The sequence below is a fragment of the Pelmatolapia mariae genome, linkage group LG23, assembly GCF_036321145.2.
Source record: "Pelmatolapia mariae isolate MD_Pm_ZW linkage group LG23, Pm_UMD_F_2, whole genome shotgun sequence".
Taxonomy (NCBI): Eukaryota; Metazoa; Chordata; class Actinopteri; order Cichliformes; family Cichlidae; genus Pelmatolapia; species Pelmatolapia mariae.
This window is the reverse complement of record NC_086246.1, coordinates 11,781,038-11,800,468: the sequence shown is the minus strand read 5'-3', so window position 1 is coordinate 11,800,468 and position 19,431 is coordinate 11,781,038. Positions and strand designations below refer to the sequence as shown.

At 41.0% G+C, this 19,431-nt stretch overlaps 1 protein-coding gene across 2 annotated transcripts in view; it reads left to right on the top strand.

The window, feature by feature from the left end:
- The window catches only part of LOC134620132 (rho GTPase-activating protein 20-like), a 28,433-nt gene that overhangs the window by 6,147 nt on the left and 2,855 nt on the right, over positions 1-19,431 (top strand). Inside the window, exons 3-15 of one of the 2 annotated variants that reach the window (XM_063466100.1) lie at positions 5,639-5,812; positions 6,238-6,387; positions 7,859-7,900; positions 7,990-8,074; positions 8,227-8,304; positions 8,718-8,784; positions 9,067-9,240; positions 9,331-9,500; positions 11,710-11,874; positions 13,811-13,923; positions 14,012-14,204; positions 14,934-15,048; positions 16,461-17,350. In XM_063466100.1, the coding sequence (XP_063322170.1) occupies positions 5,639-5,812; positions 6,238-6,387; positions 7,859-7,900; positions 7,990-8,074; positions 8,227-8,304; positions 8,718-8,784; positions 9,067-9,240; positions 9,331-9,500; positions 11,710-11,874; positions 13,811-13,923; positions 14,012-14,204; positions 14,934-15,048; positions 16,461-17,350 (2,416 nt within the window). Of the gene's footprint in view, positions 1-5,638; positions 5,813-6,237; positions 6,388-7,858; positions 7,901-7,989; positions 8,075-8,226; positions 8,305-8,717; positions 8,785-9,066; positions 9,241-9,330; positions 9,501-11,709; positions 11,875-13,810; positions 13,924-14,011; positions 14,205-14,933; positions 15,049-16,460; positions 17,366-19,431 lie in introns of both variants that reach the window. The other variant, XM_063466099.1, reaches the window with a different exon arrangement.

Below are 19,431 nucleotides of genomic sequence, written 5' to 3'. Positions count from 1 at the left end.
CATTCCTGTTTTTGGGGTTGTCTCATTGTTCCCCCTCTGGTGCCCCTGTGGTTCGTTTTATTAACACCAAAACACCTGAAACTGATTAACAACCCCCTCTGCTATTTAACTGACCAGAAGTCTGTCCCAAAGTTTAATTGACTTGATGTTATACTCTGATTAAGAAAATATTCACTTTTTACCATTCTGCCAAGAAAATTGAAATTAATTTAAATTGGTTGGTTTCCTGGCATGGACCCAGCATTTAAGCATACTTATACATCAACAGGGTTGGGATCAGGGATTTGATAAGGCCAATCGAAATGTATGATTGCTTTATCTATTCCAAAATCATGTGTATTCAGGATGCCTTATTGTAAAAACCAGTTGTCTTCAAGTTTCAACTGTTTGGCTTCTTGGTTTGAAGTGAAGTTGAAGAAATTTTAGGTAGACTCATCCTTTTACACTATTTGATTTACTTTGTGCAATGTACCAGTACCATTTGCAGAAAAACAGCCCCAGAGCATGATGCCACTACCAACATGCTTGGCAGCTGGCACAACACTCTTATGTTTGAAAGCGTTACGTCTGTTCATCTGACCATAAAACCTTTCATCACCAGGTGTCAACTTTGGACCAGGGGCTCCTGTCTTTGTAGGCACCCTTTCAGTCCATGGTGTTATCGAAGTCGCTTCACTGTGGACAGTGACACTGGTGTTCCAGCAGTTTCCAGTTCATGCCAGGCTTAAGCCTTGAAGTTCATGGGTTGTTGCTGAACATCTTAACCAGGGGTCCCCAACTCCAGGCCTCGGGGGCCTGTGTCCTGCAGTTTTTAGATGTGTCCGTGATCCATCACAGCTGATTCAAATGGCTAAATTACCTCCTCAACATGTCTTGTTGAGTTAAGTTCTCCAGAGGCCTGGTAATGAACTAATCGTTTGATTCAGGTGTGTAGACCCAGGGTGAGATCTAAAACTTGCAGGACACCGGCCCTTGAGGCCTGGAGTTGGGGACCCCTGATTTTAACCAATCTTAACCAATTTCCTCCCTTCCTCTCTCTGAGGATGACAGTTTGGGACTTCTCCCAGACTTTTGCAAAGTTTTGACAAATCATTAAATATGTATGCTGTGCAATCAGTGCACTCTACAACAGGAACCGTTTAAAGAAATGATTAAAAGGCCAAAATTGTCATGACATTCATGCCCTTGGTGAGCGTATGCAAACTATAAAGCAACTGTAGCTCTACATTTTGGCACATACATTTATAGGGACTGGCACTTGTATAGCACATTTCCAGTGACCACTCAAAGCACCTTTAGATAAACCACATTTAAACATTTATTCATACAGTTCTTTATACACTTTATCCATCTCACATCAATATCCAATTTAGAGTCACCAGCTACAGAGTAGGTGGGTCAATTCAGATATCAACTTATGAGCTCATATTGTATGTTGTGTGATAATAAATAAAGATAAAAAGAGAAGATGACGGGGTTATTTATTTGATTTTTAACAAAGAATTTTATAAAACTAGTCGGCAAGTTACCATGAAGACACCACCTGACTGCACTCTGTCAGAGTAGCTGTGATACTACTCTGCTAAATGTGCTGCAGATAGTGCTGAGTGTGTAAATCATGTACACAGTAGGTGTGGAGCTGCTCTGCTGGTGATGATGCCATTTCTAAGTTACTCATAGGGTTGCTTGGCATGAAATAAAGACTGGAAAAAGGGTAAAGCGCTTGCCTGGTCCTGTCCAAAGGTAACCAAATAGGCTCAAAGCAGTCATGAAACCCACTAATTAACACATTATTTTTTGCTTGTTTGGTCCTTACAAAAACTCAAGAATTTAAGGTTTATCAGGACTTAAGGTACAGGACTGATTTTTGGCGGGGTGCCTTTACTACCTAGACTCTTGTTCCCATTGGAACAATAGGATTAATTAGTGGACTTCTGAGATGCTGGCACAGGTGTATGAAGAGAGATAGCAGCACCACTCAGCCTTTTTTTCCAAATTGTTTGAATAACAATTTGCGGTAGATAAGTTAGAGGAAATAAAATCCTTCTTGTCTTTAAATTGCAGAGCTTTAACGTGCATTTGTGGTGTAACAACAAACCGAGTTACAGTGGGGTTCAGAACTTCAAGTGTAGATTAAATGATTTGCACATAATTGCATTCAGTGTGGGTATATAAAACCTTTCCAAGGTCTGGAAAAAATTATTTAGTTTTACAAAGCGAATGGTCTTTTGGAAGTGCATAATAGAAACACTGTACATGTGCAGTGGGCCACACAGTAGTAAAGCAGTTTAATGGGCTCTTTAATTCTGGTATCCACTTCCTTTATACAGCAGCATCTTAAGTACATGACTGTTTATGACTTGTCTTATCATGTAACTCTGTTTTTACTCAAATACATTGTAGGAATATTAAATACTTTTCAAGTGTGTTACAAGTGTGGTGGTTAACAGGAATCCCATTTTCACTAATTAGGGTTCATGTTTCTAACTTATTGATATTGATATACCTTTATTAGTCCCACAAGGGGAAATTTCATGTTAAGGCTTCCGACCTATTGCACGCAATGGCAGCGCCATCTTACCCTCCGACCATACATACATTACACAAAAACATCACATGGGGAAGACAGGTCAGAGAGGTATAACAATGGAAAATGCACCACATGAGGAAAGATAAGGAGAAAAAAAATTATATTATTATATATTACCTACCTACTTTTGTCTCCATCCTATTTCTTTTTTTTTTACTTAATATGAACTGAGTAATGCTTCATATAAAATGTGAAACAATTAACAGTATAAGTGAGATGACTGAGAATTAATTAGTAGTTAATACGAACTGGAATTTATATTGTAAAAATAGCAGAAGAACAATAATCGGATTACAGTAACGCATTACTTTTCAAGTAATGAGTAAAGTAAGGGATTACTATTGCAAAAGAGTAATTAGATTAGTGTTACTTTCTCGTAAGCACTGCGTTACTAAAAAAATATTTTATTTGCTGGAATATGCAGAAAATAGGTTTAAATGTTAAACAAATTTCGTCAGAGACAGTTGCATATAATTAGATTTTTGGTTGATGTAATGTGCATAAAGTTAAAAGATTAAAACTAATAAAGCAACTTTTAAAAAGAGATTTTTTCATTTGATTCAATTTTATATGATGGACTATGCAGAAAAAATTGAACTGGGGTGAAAGGTCCATAACTTTATTATGTATTCAGGTTGTGTATCACTTTTTTAAAAAGGAACTAATTACTTTTGAAAATAAGTAATCATTGAAGTAACAGGATTACTTTCTTGGAGAAGTAATCGGTAATAAGTAACTAATTACTATTTTCAAGTAACTTGACCAACACTGTTCTTCTGTTTACTTTTTATAATCATTTGAATGCATTTTGTTGAGTTCCTTGTTTGAAATATTGGATAAAGATGATAACTATTAGGAGCTCTGGGCAATTGTGATAAGCATTTATTTTTTCTATTATTATGTCATGTGTGCTTTTAAGTAACAGATCTCCAAACTTCTTCCACCACTGGATTTAGTTACATTCAAACCAATCCAGGATACATATTACTGCTATTTTTTTTACAGGTGTTATGTTAACTCTTAACCCTCTGTCATATTTACCATTATGACATGAGAATGTTATTTATCTTCTATTATCTAAGTTAATAATCAAATTTTATATAAATAGAGGGCTAGACCAGTGAGGGAAAAACAAAAATTTCACCAATAAAACTTTTAAAAAGTTCTTTTCTGGCTTCCAGAGTACTTCACTGTAAGCATGCAAATACTGTTTAGCTTTAGCTTTAACTCGCACCCTACTCACCAGTGACTCCCGTGAACTTTACATAAGGGAGAGTGCTTTGATGTACTTGCAGGCTGTCTTGTGATTAAGGATGCCAGAAAGAGACAGAGATCTGAAGTGAATAATCTAATAACAGAGACACTAACCTCTCGGCCTAAAAGGCAGAGGCTGACTCTTTTTTATTACCTACAGGGACGTCATCACCAAAGATGCTTTGAGATAAACTAATGTTGTAAACCTCCAAATATCTTCTTGCAAGACAGAAAAGTTTCGACCAATGAGTTAGCTGCTGCTTAGCATTATAAGTGAGTCACGCTGCTTCAAAAACAAGTTACTCTATTAAATAAGAAGTGGAAGCACAGGTCATATCAAAGTAATTATTGTAGTAGAACATTACTGGGGCATGAAGCTTTCAGGTGAAGGCTGTTTGCTCTTTTGTCTCAGGTACAATATTTATATTCAATTCAATTTTATTTATACAGCGCCAAATCACAAAAACAGTCGCCTCAAGGCGCTTTTTATTGTAAGGTAGACCCTACAATAATACATACAGAGGACAAACCCAACAGTCATATGGGCTCCTCCAGCGACAGTGGGAAGGAAAAACTCCTTTTTAACAGGAAGAAACCTCCAGCAGAGCCAGGCTCAGGGAGGGGCGGGGCCATCTGCTGCGACTGGTTGGGGTGAGAGAAGGAAGACAGGATAAAAGACAAGCTGTGGAAGAGAGCCAGAGGTTAATAACAAGTACAATTCATGGTTCTTATTCCCCTTTCCCATCAGATGACATACAGTTTATCTTAAAAATTAACATTTAATTTCAAAAGGGAAAAAAAGCAAACATTAATTACTCTTGGATTCTGTATGGGATCACAGTTATAGACTGTATATAAAAGAAGGATGTAGCGTCCTACAGTGTGACACTATTGTGAGAGTGCCTCGAAAGATTAACAGGTGACTTAGATCATCATGTAAATTAATGCTGTGTTTTTCATCTGATAGTATAACTCACTGATGTGCTGAGATCATTTCAACTTTCAAAAATGTTATGAACCTACATATGAACTCTGAATGTTATCGTTGAAAAGTATTACGGTACAGTGCTACTACATAAGTTTGTTAGCACTTTGTGAAAGTGCTTAAATATGCTCTATTTGTAAAGATCTTTAGTTATATTAAATTACTAAATGTGAGAAGAAGTGAGTGGAGAGAATTTCCCTGTTGTAACTGGTGTTCTTTATTTTTCTTTGAAATTCTACCCTTGATAAATGGATTGATACTTATACAATGCTTTTCTACTTCAGCTAAGCACTTCTGTTTTGCCTATAGAACCTTCACGCACGCTCACACTGTGATGCATTCAAGGCAGCTTGAGGTTTAGTATCTTCCCCAAGGACGATATCAGCACTGTCTTGATGAGTTTATTAGTTCAATTGCTACTTTCAACTCTTATCGAGTAAAACTTATAGAGTAAAGTGATTTGGGGAGGGCCTGCTATGTAACTGAGCAGCTTCTCCTTGAAGGACATTGCTTGCTTGTCATCTTTGATGTACTGCCGATGGTCCTCGCCCTTGCTGTAATTACCTAAACTGCACGCTTTTGAACCACAGCAGACAATTAACACATAATATTTAATGTTATTGGCTGGAATAGCAGCAGAGCAGGAAGTAGCTGCTGTTCTTCTAGTTTAAACAGAGCCAAAGCTTTTAATGTGAAGGGCTGCTGGAAAAACCACCAAACTCATAGAGAACCCCACTGGTTAAGTGAAGGTGTATCATAAATTGTCGCAGTTTATTGAGGTTAATTTGTTCCATTTATTCATGTTCCAGAGAAAGCTTCCTGGTTCCCATGTGTCCAGAGACGTGTCCGCTGATCCAGTCCTTCCTGACTGGTTCTGAAAGGTCGTTTCTTCTCCAAGGACATGCTCAGTTAAAGACGGGGATGCAGACTCAGGACAGACACCTCTTCCTCTTTACTGACATTCTGGTGATTGCCAAAGCTAAGTAAGCACAAGTGTGTGTGCTTGCGTGTGTGTGTGAGTGTGTATTCATATCTTTGTGGGGACCAGAAATTGGAAGTTCACTATACTTGTGGATCAACAGCCCTTATGGGGACCAAAATCCTGGTCCCCACAAGTTTGAAGGCATTTTGAGACTCAAAGTGTTAGGTTTAGGGTAAGGGGCTAGGGAAAGCATTATGTTAATTAGATGTCCCCACAAGATATGAATACCCGACATGTGTGTGTGTGTGTGTGTGTGTGTGTGTGTGTGTGTGTGTGTGTGTGTGTGTGTGTGTGTGTGTGTATTCTTCTCTTTCTGTGAAGCAGATTAGGAACATTTTGGCTGCTCTTCCTGTCCTTCACACGGTAATTAGGTTAATGCCTGGGTGTAAGGTTTAAGTGTAAGGTGTGTGTGTGTTCTGTTCCTAGGTCAGCCAACCACTTCAAGCAGAAAGCCCAGGTGCGTGTGTGTGAGATGTGGACGGCAGGCTGCATGGACGAGGTGTGTGAGGGCAGCACAAACCCAGAGAGGAGCTTTGTAATGGGCTGGCCCACCTGCAACTGTGTCGCTACCTTTAGGTATCACACACAAAGATGCACAGCAGTACTACACACATGCTGCACTCATACGGACACAAATATTCACACACACACGGTGGTGAATTGTACTTATTTTAACACATTTTTTTTATACCAAGGTGTTTAGAAGTCCTTAACATGGGCTCATTCTGATGTGGTTGACCCAGAAACGACATTTGTACAAACTTTGTTCACGCTGACGCTGCCTCACGTCAGCAGCTGTGAAGGTGTTTATGTTTCCACAGAAAATATGCTGCTGATGCTGTAAACTTGACCTTAAATGCCAAAGGAACAGAAAACAGACAGGATGAGGCAAAAGAGCTCAGTGACATCCTACCGTGCAACCATTAACACATCAGGCATTGTTCTTATCCATCATTTTCAAAAGGAAGTTCTGATTCCTGCTTTTATGAGGAGTAAAAATATTTCATCATGAACCTCGGTTCACGATATAAGATAACCTTTATTAAGATAACCTTTATTAGTCCCACACGTGGGAAATTTATATATAAAGTGTCAATTTAAACATTTGAATAGTGGAAGAAGAGACTTTATTTGCCTTTAGCATTCTGTTTGTTTCGAGCTTCCACGTGTCATGGAAGAGAGAGACATGCTGATCTTTGCCACAGTTGGCAGGTGATGTTATCGATATGTCCAGGGAGCTGATGAAGTTTGAACAGCAGAGTAAGAATATAGGCCAAGAGGCTCTGATTGAGCTACAAAGAATGATTTGATGCACCCTGAATCATGTCAGCTTGGTTAGGACAGAAACAAAGGGCAAGTAAATTTTCTGTTAGATATGTGACACTTTTTTTTTTGTTCTTCTGTTTGTTAGCAGGGTTAGTTGGTGTCACAACTGCTTGGACATGCTGGATTTCCACTTTTCCTATATCAGCGGTTATGTGTTGGTATTGTCTGTGTGGCGACACCTATCGTTCAGGAGAATACTGCAGAAGCTACCTGAGACTTAACAGCAGGCATAGAATTGGTTGTTGAGAACGTTAGCGACAGACTGTGAAGCAGTGGCTGTGGCTGTAAAAGTTTTATGGTCATGGATTAGGTAGTAACGCCGTCTGCAGTAGTTTGTATATTTTGCGCGTGGCATGAGCACCAGCAAGACCCACAGAACAGATACATAGATCAGACGCTCTGGGGTGAAAGTGGGTTGCAAAGTGGTTTGCAGATCTGCGGCAACTGTGTGCAGACTAAAGCAATTAAATATCACACCCTACCTGCATGAAGTGGATGTGCGAAAGGGCTGGGACTGAGATCAGCTGATCTGGTAGGCTGAGATTCTAGCTAAGCTTGACTTTGTGACCTGCAACCTGAAATTCTGCAGAATGCTGCAAGTTGCTGTACTTAAAAAAAACAAAACAGTTAGTATTATGACCCACTCACTGACGCACATGAACACACACACACAGTCTGTAGTGATACATGATGCTCTTTTGATGTTTGTGCTTCCCTTCAGCTCAGCAGAACAGAAGGAGAAATGGCTCGCCCTCCTTAAGAGGTACACTTCCTTCATGTGTCAACAAAGTATCGTATTTACTGTGTGTGTTAGAGAAAGAGTTATTCTTACAGGCACTATTTCCTTTCCAGTCGTATAAAAGAAGAAAAAGAGATAGAAGAACCGAAAACCATCCCTGTGAGGGTGTACGGGAAAGGAATCAATACATTTGCTCTTGTAAGTTTTAAACTGTAGGGCCTACAGCTGATTTATTTGTGTATACTAGTACAACTGTAGGGTGTTGTTACAACTCGCAGTGCAGTGTGATGCTCTGTTCGTCCTCCTCATCAGTATCTCCTGTGTTTCTGTGCTGCTTTTCCTGTAATTAGACCAAAACGATCCCAGTCAGCAACTCAGATTCAACCAATGAGGTGATCCGCCTGGCCCTGCAGCAGTTTGGCATCATCGTGAGTAATAATCCAAAAACACTATTTATTCATAAAGTCAATCCAACGTGTGCTTGTTTTTAGTTGAGTATGAGCGGTGTTCTTTTACCTTAATACACAGCACCGCGCCTCTGATTATTATTAAGTTGTCATGTTTCAATTCAAATGTCCAGTGTGTGGCTCTTTACTTATTTTATCATACTCACTTTGGCCATCTGATGAAAGAAACAGTGCCCAACCTTGCAAAAAGCCAGTGAAGCTCAGTACAGTGTTTTCTTACTTACCCCACGGTTGTGTGAACACAAACAGCATGTGAAAAGTCAAAAAGAATACAATCCTTTGTCACATCTCTGCTCTGCCTGCTGTGGTTTTCTCTCAGGACTCCTTTGTGTATTTTGTTTTCCTGACTCCTTCTTTTTCTTTTCTATTTTTAGGGAAATGTCAAAGACTTCCAGCTGTGGGTCCTCTCCAAAAGGGACAACGCCCCTTATCCTCTAATTGGTAGGTGAGCTTGGGGCACACTAGTTGAACAGGCTGTCGGTTGTTTTTCTGTATTTAGTTTGTTTCCTGAACCAGCTGTGTGATTCTCTTTCTTTTGATCTTCATGGGCATGACACAGGGGTGAGATGGGTTTTTTTAGGCACACTAGTACCTTTCATCCCTGGAGACGAGTGTGATGTAGCTCCAGAGAGAGTGTGTGCTCACTCATAATGTGATCTTGTTTTATAACAACAACACTGATCCTTCAGGCAGCACTATTGTCTCTTCTTCTCTCTCTCTTAGGTCATGAGTTTCCCTTCAGCATCCACATGAGTCATGTGAGATACTCTCAGGGAGGAGGCAGGGATGCTGCTGCTCCACCTGCAGACAGACTGAAGGCGGAGCAGCTGCAGGTGTACAAGCAGTTTCAGTTCATCCTCAAGCCTCGACCTGTTGAGCCGCCACAACAGCACGCAGGTAAAATCATCCATTCTGTGTCAAAGAAATTCAAAATAAAAATTAGAGCATTACAATATCATGCTTTCTGGGCTGCTGTCATCTCTTCAGATTTCTCTGGGAAGCCATTCAAAAGGAGGCGCTCGCTCATCGCCTGGGCCTTCTGGCGAGGCTCCTCCTCGAACCTGAATGAGCTGTCCCTCAGCACTGCGCGAGGCTGTTTGTTCGGCCAGCCACTCAGCTCCGTTTGTGCAGGGGACACTCTGCCAAAGCCAGTCATGGTGAGCGTGTGCACTGAGTGACAGAAAGCGCACATTTCATTTGGTTCATGGACGTTTTTCTTGACATCTTACAGATCAGCATGAATGTAAATATTAACCTGAAATCTCAACCTGTTGATACAATCTTGGCACACTTATTTTTGGGCAGTTTTCCCATTTTTCTTTGCAGAATCTCTCAAGCTCCATCAGGTTGGATGGGTAGTGTCAGTACACAGCCATTTTCAGAGCTCTCCAGAGTTGTTCAATTGGATTCAAGTCTGAGCTCTGGCCAGGCGCTCAAGGACATTCACAGAGTGGTCCCAAAGCCACTCCTTTGTTATGGCTGTGTGCTTAGGTTGTTGTCCTGTTGCAAGATGAAGCTTTTCCCCAGTCTAAGGTCCAGAGTGCTCTGGTTTTCTGAAGCAGGTTATCATCAAGAATGTCTCTGTGCATTGCTGCATTCATCTTTCCCTCGACCCTGCTACTATAAACATTCCCACAGCATGTTACTGAAACCACCATGCTTCACTTTAGGGATGGTATTGGCCTGGTGATGGGCAGTGCCTGGTTTCCTCCAGACATGACACTTGGCATTCAGGTTAAAGAGTTCATCAGACCAGAAAACTTTGTTTCTCATAGTTTGAGAGTCCTTCAGGTGCCTTTTGGCAAACTCCAGGTCGGTTGTCATGTGCTTCCATCTCGCCAATCTACCCTGATGGATGCAAAGGTGGTTGTTCTCCTGGACGGGTCTCCTCTCTCCACAGAGCTGGAGCTTTGTCATAGTTACCATCGAGTTCTTGGTCACCTGCCTGACTAAGGCTTTTCTACCCTTATCTCTCAGAGTGGCCAGATCTAAGAAGAGTCTTGCTGGTTCTAAACTTATTCCATTTATGTCTCCAAAAGTTGATTCTGTTCATCTGGATGTAGTGTTTTGTGGGAGAAACGTTTCGTCACTCATCCAAGTGACTTCTTCAGTCTCAGCTGACTGCAGGTTTCCCCAATCTTATAAACAGCCACCTCATCAGGCCAGGACTCTGCAGTCTATTTACACCTACAGGCCAGTGGACACTCTTTCAATGATGAGGATGTACACATCTTGGACAGGGAGGAACGCTGGTTTGAGCGCGGAGTCAAGGAGGCCATTTACGTGAAAAGGGAAAGACCATCTCTGAATCGAGGAGGGGGCCTAAGGGTACATCTTTCGCCATCTTACAATGCTGTGATTGCAGCCATTGCCCAACTCTCTGTGAATGGTACTCATGGCCATTGATCAGTGTTCTTTGATCAGTGGGTTTTGGTCAGTGATTGTTGATCAATGATCATGGGAATTTGCATAATTATGATTAAGGAACTGACCTCCCAGCCCATTGTTCCTTCAGTGGGCTGGTTTCAGTCATTATGCAAATGTACTGTTTATAAGATTGGGGAAACCTGCAGTCAGCTGAGACTGAAGAAGTCACTTGGATGAGTGACGAAATGTTTCTCCCACAAAACGCTACGTCCAGATGAACAGAATCAACTTTTGGAGATTTACTTACCTGGATGACTGAGCATGCATCAAGATATTCCATTTATGAATGATGGAGGCCTCTGTGCTTATTGGGAACTTCCCCAGATCTGTGGCTTAATTCTGTCTCAGAGGTCTAAAGACAATTCTTTGGACTTGGTTTGTGCAATAAAGTTTGTTATTTTCCTTAGACAGAGCTTATTTTTAAGCATTGGCTGCATATTTTGAGTTTTGGCCTTTTTCCTCATCTTGGCAAAGTAGCTATACAGCTCAATAACTCAATAACCTCAAATTTAAATTTTTTTTTAAAAAGTGTCCTAAAAAATTATGGTTTTGCTCAGATATACAGTTTGATTCTCACATCCTGTGAGTTTATTTGCTTTGTGTCAAAGAAATGAGCTTCACTAGCTCATCAACTCGTATTGAACTCCTTTTACGAAATTCTGCACGTTCCTTCAGAGTGAATAGAAATGAACACCAGCATATTGATAGCTGGGGCAAACAATGGACTTATACCCTACACTCAGTACAGAACCAGGGCCTGACTTGTTTGTCCCACAACAACCAGGCTGGCTGGATTATGCACTTGAATTAGTAAGGGAGAAATAACAGCTGACTGCAATCTGCAATTTACTGACATCTAGTGGTGAGATTTTACGCACTGTACCTTTAAAGAAATAAACAAGGATGCCCTCTCTAATTTTTTTCTCTTCTCTCTCACAGGACATGTTGACGTTTCTGTACCACGAGGGTTCGTGGACGCGTGGGATTTTCCGTCGGCCGGCAGGCGCCCGAGCTGTCAGGGAGCTGCGGGATGCTCTGGATGCTGGAGAATCTCAGCTTCCTCTGACGCGAGACCACATCTTCATCATAGCTGGAGTCTTTAAGGTGGGAGATTGGTTTACAGCACCATGGTGTGCTCTTTGTGTACGTGAATCTCTGACGCTTACTGACCCACATCTGTTAACACAGCATTAATCAGCTTCTTCTGCATCTCTGTAGTGTACGCAGCTGCAGGACAGCCTGTTCATAGCAGAGGAGCATAGTACGCTTGTTAATATAATCTGGACTATAATCTTGTTTAATCTGGAGGGATAACAGAGCCTCTGTGCATGAGTGCTTAAACTCGACAACGTCTTCACACAGCAGCACATTCAGTGTTAATTCGAAATAATTCAGTGTTATTCAGTGTTAATTGTTATTTCCAATTAACACTGAATAATTTTTTCCCAGGCTATTGTCACTTTATGTAAGAGGACTTTTTTACTCCCACTTAAACAGACCAACCAGAACCTCCTGGATTCAGGAACAAAAGCTCTTCATACATGCACTCCCATCAATTAATCTGAATGTGTTTTTCACTGTTGTGCTGTTGCACAATTTCAGACTTGGGAATATTTATCTGTTGCAATAACAACATAGCACAGGACTGAATACATTGTCACATGAGCCAACGGGCACACACAAGATTACAATGTGGATTTGTTTCCTAAGGCGCTCAACTCACTAAAGGATGATTAATTTGCAGAATGCCCTAAACCACCTATAGGTTCTTATCTACATCTATACAATCGGTGCTCGTGTAGCCTCTGTCATCTCCACAGCACCTACAAGCTAACAGGCTAGCTTACACAGCTTGACAACAAAGCAGTCGATAGTGATGGTTTCAATTCAAGTACATTTAGCACAAAAGAAAAACTCAAAAAGTGTCTAAACTGAAAGGAGAAACTCAACTACAGCACAGTAGCTACATTTCTATTACCCCATCACATCTCAACTGATAGAGACAAGTTTAATTTGAATGTGCAGTTAGATTCATCACAAGGCCGGCGTCCTGAAACTTTTCCATGTGTCCCTGTTGCTACACACCTGAATAAAATTAGTAGGTCATTAGAAAGACTATAGAACTGGACTGCATGCTGAAGTGGTAACCCCTAACCCTACACGAGTAAATGTAAGTTAATATAAGTGTACTTCTAAAAGTACTTTTATTGCACCATGTTCATTCACTCATGAGCTGCCGTAATCAAATGGCTGCCACCTCAGCGTGCAGCCAGGTTGTATAGAGTCTGCTAATGACCTACTAATTGTATTCAGGTGTTTTTGCAACAGGGACACATGGAAAAGTTGCAGGACACCAGCCCTCGAGGGTTTAGGGTGATACAGGTACATATGTATCCTCAAGATCTGAATAAAATGTCATTATGTTTTTTTGCATCAGGATGTATTGCGATTTTCTTAAATTGCCCATTTTTTATTGATTTTTTTAAAAAGGGTTTTGAAACTGGTTGCTGTGAGTTTGTTGTGTGGCAAGCTCCTAAGTATATTCAGAGTGCATGGTTTTGGCCCTTGGAGATCCAAGTTTGACACTTCAGATCAGTCCTCTTTTTGATCTAAAATGACCCAATTATTTGGTTGAGAAACAGGTTGTCGTGGATTGGATGTATGAACTGTATGAACTCTTCAGAACTGTAATCAGAATGTATGATTATGTAGTGTTATAAAGGCTTGAGCTCGTTAGTGCCAAATCACAACAGTCAACTTAAGAGGCTTTATGTTATAAAGACCCCACAATAATAAAGAGAAAACCCCAACAATCACAGGACCCATATGAACAAGCACTTGGCGACAGTGGGAAGGAAGAACTCCATCTTAACAGGAAGAAACTCCGGCACAACCAGGCTCAGGGAGGAGCAAAACATAATGAACCAACAATGTTGTATATTCCTTTCTGAAAAGGGTTTCTTATGTGGAACAAAAAATTGCTCCTTTCACGATTGATATGTTCTTTCTTCTTTTACTGTTGCTGCATGCTTGTCTTCAGGATTTCCTGCGCAGCATCCCGGGCAGCTTGTTGAGCTGTGAGCTCCATGAAGACTGGATGGAGGTGCTGGAAGAAGAGGAGGAGGAGGAGGAGCAGGTGCAAGATGTACAGAGGTAACATACAACACGCTCTGTACTGCTTGAACATTAATCGCAGGAGCTAAAACACGTTTTACACAATTGCTGTTTTGTCTCCCTGAAGGATGATTTGCCGGCTGCCCAAAGAGAACGCACTCCTGCTACGCTACCTGCTAGCTGTTCTTCACGGTATCCAAGGCAACGCCCAGGAGAACCAAATGACTACTTTTAATCTGTCAGTGTGCATTGCTCCCAGCATGCTCTGGCCACCTGGAGTGCCGTGTAGTCCTGAGGTCGAGGGAGAAGGAACCAAGAAGGTGAGTGTGGAAGATCAACAGCATCACATCAGAATTTTTGTTAGCAAAGTTTTGCTAAATGAATGCATGTGTGCCATACTGAGTCCCTCCTCAAGGCCCTGCTCAAATAATATATTAGGTGAAATATCAATTTAACAGCTTTGCAAATTGACCCAAACCTCAGACAGACTTTGACTCGTAGGATCAGTGCAACATAATTAAATACATCAGTCTGAGCAGCTTCACAGTTCACTCGCAAGGAAAACATTATTTTTACCTGCAGACAACAAAAACAGTGACAAAGAGCAGAGAAGTTGCCACTTCAGGCTGAGATCTGCTGGTCTGGGGGAAAAATCTTCCTAATGGAGACTAGGACAAATGAACCCACGTTCAAGTCTATAGTATGTTAGTTACAGAACGTATTAAGCTGATTAAACAGTCAACTGAAAGTTGTTTTTGTGTTAGTCAGAGCAGCGTAACACTAAACACCTTCAAGGTTTTCTTACTGGAATGTCTGCTTCAATGAGGCTGAAAGCTGTCATTTCCAACCAGTTTGACTTCTTGTTTTTGGGACGGGAACGAAGCAAAGTCTGAGAAATGTTCCACATAGTATGAAGTTTTGTAACATCAAGTAGCTGCTCAGATAATTGGCTTACTGTAAATGCTTAAAGTGCTTTCACGCAGCCTTGAAAACTGGCATTCTGACCTATGTTACTACACTGCTTAGTATCCACTTTTCTCTGCCTGTAGGTTTGTGAGTTGGTGAAGTTCATGATTGAACACTGTCAGGAGATTCTCAGAGAGGATCCCTCCTCCCTGTTCGGAGGGCCTCCACAGAGACTCAACAGTGAGGAGATGGGAACAGGTACCCAAACAAATGAGACAAATGTTTGCTCAAGGCTAAACTCTCGCAAGTTGGAGAGCCTTTAATTAACTTTCTGTTATCTTTATGTCTAATTCATCACCCTGAATCATTGTGTTGCCACTGAATGCTTGAATGCTTGTTTAAAATGTCTACAGTCTTAATTGGTAAGAGTGCTATTATTTGACAGATGAAGTGTGTCTAATAGCATTTGAATTGATACATTTATGCATTGTATACTCATACAAGTTCTTCATGACATAGACATGGTATAAATATTTAAAGGAGTGCCGAGCCCATTTAAGGGAGTGTCAAGCAGGTTATTTTGATGTAGCTACAATTTACAGATGTCCACTAAATGAATCAGCTACAGACAATCATCAAGTTACTGCTAAGAGGGATGTGCTATGTTCAAAAGACTATAACCAATTGTGGCCACAAGATGACAGTATTTCAAAGGATAGATGCAAACATCCTGAGAACAGAGCAGAGTTCTGTTTGAGAAGAAAGGAGATAAACTGCTTTCACTTAGTACTTTTTAATTGAGGTCTATTTTTTAGATTTCACTGGACAAGCACTGATTGCCTCGCTTGCCCAAAATAAATGCTACTAGATCAGGTAGACCAAAATATTTATTCAAAGAAGAGTTACTTCATTACAAATGAGTCTGCTAATATAAACCTGAAATCTGTGTTTAAGAGCACACCTGTCAGCATACAGTGCTCTTGTGTTGGTTTTCCTGCATGCCATGTGAGTCTACAGGTATTTATTAAAGTCAAAGAAAAGAAACAGACTCTCAGATTCTGAAAAACCCTAAACAATGTATTGTAGCATTATCTAGCACTTTTAATCCGAGTTCCATTAACAGCTCTATTTTAAAAGCTGTTTCGGTGTGTAATGTTATTTATTTTATGATCAAATACTAAAGATTTTTGTACAAAGTACATGGAAGTGCTTTGTGATGTTGCTAACCTCTGTGTGCACACTGTTGAATAACAACATGAAGATGCTTTTGTGAGAGGCTCACAAAGGTTTTAAGTTAGACTAGTAACGTTGTATCTTTGTGTCTTATATTCAGCAAATATTACTCTCCTCCCTCTGTGGCTCTCACGAACTTCTGTTCTGTTTCGAGAAGTATATTCCAGTTTCACTGAGGAGTGCAAGTACAGATTTGGTAAATTAAGGTGAATTAAGATAAAGGTGAACAAATGTCTTCACAGACAGTCAAAGAGCAAGAACAAAGGACTTTGTGGTTTCTATAAAGGTCTCAGAAAACAAAAACATCACTGCATAGAGTATTTAACAATATTGTTTATGCTTCTTGTTTTCCACCCACCTACATACATCTCTTATAGTGTGTCCTTCTCTTTTGTTCTTCTTATCCAATTATCCATAATTTTCCTGGGGATTATCAGAATCCTGGATTTACCCTCTGACCGATTCATCCTATGACAGTCTCGAGAATGAGTTGGACAACAGCAGTGGTGGCTCACCAGGCCTTTGCAACAGAAGGTGCCTCCAGCCTAAACCCCTACAAGGCAGCTTGGACTCCATCCTCACATTCAGTGATTACGACCAGGATACTGCACCAGAACCAGGTCTCAATCCACTGGGAAGACACAGAAGACAGGAACTAGACCTCTCCAGCCCCAGGCAGGATGCACCAACTGTGGACACCTCTTCCACCCTGGAGTCGCTGTCCCTAGAGGGTCGGAACATGCAGCGGCGGCGTTCAGAGCCAGCTATAGCATATGTGGCCAAGTTTCGGCCATGCGCATCAGCCAGCACAGATGGTGTCACTGGTGAGGATGAAGACGGTGAGGAAGAGCTTTCCAAGGAGCCTAGCAACCACACAGTCGCCAGAATGCACTCCAGAGTTCAAAATAGGAGGTATGGAGGTGAGTCTGGGTTGGAAGCCAGCTCCTCCAGCCTCTCATCCACCCCCACCTCCCCTGCACCAACCCGCTCCTCCCCTGATTCTCTAGACTCCCTAAGTGGTGACCAGACCTGGGCAACCAGAAGGGGCCTTTACCCAAAAAAGACGTATCTGCCATCCAACTCCTCCTCTGGATCTCTTTCCACCTCTGTCACTTCTACACCCCTCACCATCAGCTCTGTACTGGCCTCCAGTGAACATGCAGAGCAGGAGATTTGCCCCAAAAATTCCCCACCCAAAGAACCCGCCAGCTGGGGGACATTAATGGGCTGTAGGGGTCTCCACCCAAATTCATGGCTGAAGAAAGACCGGAGACTTTCACTCACCCAACAAGACAACTTGGAGAAGCAAGAAGAGGACAAGACTGCAGTAAGTGAAACAGTGGTATGTGATGTTTTTATGTAAAACAGCAGTTTGGGGGTAAAATCATTCAAATCCACATTTTCATCCCATATTATACAACAAAACATTTAAATGCAGTCCCATTTAAATGTTGTGTTCAATCATATGCCTTTGGTTTAAATTGCTTTTGGTCAGTGACATTTGACCTCTTCCAGTGGATTACAGTTCCTTATCCTCTTCCAGTAGTTGACCAGGGAACCTTTGTGTTCCCTGGTCAACTACTGGACCAAGTCACACACCCTTCCTTTCCTACCATAATTTCAAAATTAATTTATGCAATCAAAAAATGTGAAGAATCTAACCCGTGTGATTTAATGTCCTAAAAATCTTTCTGGACATTAAACATAGTTTAACATAAGTTTTTGGGTTTTTTTAACATAGTTTGTTGAAGAGGAAGTGAATGAAGTTCCGGCTGTACTTTGTACCTTTAAATGTATCCAGGCAAATCATTAAGATCTCGCTCTCTCATTTGAAATGTGGCCTCTAATTAGGAATGTTTCTTGAGGAAAAAAGATCTAAAAACATCTACGCCCACTGTTTAACTGCTACCCCAGAAGGTATTGTGTAATGCACTGCAACAACACACCACCAGAGGGCAGTATCAGCTAGTCGAGCATTCAGATGCTGTTAGTGAGCTGTGAAACATGGCAATAGCAAGTATTTTGACTTTAGTTCTGCTGTGTGGACTGCTTGCCTGTACAAAGTTGTGATTAAAGAAGGTAACACTTAAAAAAATGGATCCTCATTTCAAGTTTCATGTCTTTATCCGGTCTTCCTTCTCTCACCCCGACCGGTCACAGCAGATGGCCCCGCCCCTCCCTGAGCCTGGTTCTGCCGGAGGTTTCTTCCTGTTAAAAGGGAGTTTTTCCTTCCCACTGTTGCCAAAGTGCTTGCTCATAGGGGGTCATATGATTGTTGGGTTTTTCTCTGTTGCATTATTATAGGGTCTACCTTACAATACAAAGCACCTTGAGCCGACTGTTGTTGTGATTTGGCGCTGTATAAATAAAATTTAATTGAATGGAATTGAAGTTTCGATCCAGAGAACCAAAGCCAAGTATATGCTTACCATTAGCAGCACTAGCACTAGCAGTTTAGTTATTTGTTCTGACAACCCTACAGTAGGAGTGTCAAACAATTAGGCGCTTTTCCATTGTGGAGGACAAAAGGTTTGAAACTTGTCCAGGCCTTAAACCTCATGTGTGTTCTCCCTAATAAATGCATAAAAATAAGGCTTTTATGAAAACACTGAATGCAAAATTGCTTTCTTGAAAATGTAGAGTTTCGTACTGAATGTTATATAAAATAAACTATATGCAAAGTGTCTTTGAATGGCAGAGATGCAGAAATGTCTGCATGTAGCACAGAGCCATGGCTGATCACAAGCAAGCACAAGCAGAAATTTTGGACTTATAATTTATGAACATTCATACTACACAAAGTCATTAAGCAATAAACAATTAAATGACAGAAAAGTTTCTGTTTTTCACCTTCTACTATAGAAACGTCTGTTTTTTTTATGACTACAGTTAAAAAATAACAAGACAAAAAAAAACTGGACAGTCTGGGAGATCAGCTAAGAGAACCTTTTCTGTAATTTTACACATTTAATTCTTACAATATAAGTCCAAATAGTCATGCTGACAGGTCTTCCTTTCTGACAGCAGCTTTCTCTTTATGATGCAGAAAAACAGTTAAATATGTGACTTCTTTACACTGACAGAAAGCAGCGTTTCAGTTGTCCGGCCCACTTAAGATCAAGGCGGGCTGTATGTGGCCCACCATGTAAAATGAGTCTGACACCCCTGACCTACAGGCAACCATTCACTTTGTCCAAAACCTTTTTGGAGGAGCTGTTTTGTGTGACAGGTGGCAGCTTAACACAAAAGTGAAGTGCTGTGTTACACTGGTGACATGAATGAGACAAACTAGTGTTTCTGGTGCCAGATAGCTGGAACATTTATTTGGATAACCCCTCACCTAGCCTACACTTTATCCTCTGATGAACTTTATCCGAACACCACTAACACCCCTGATGTGTGGACACT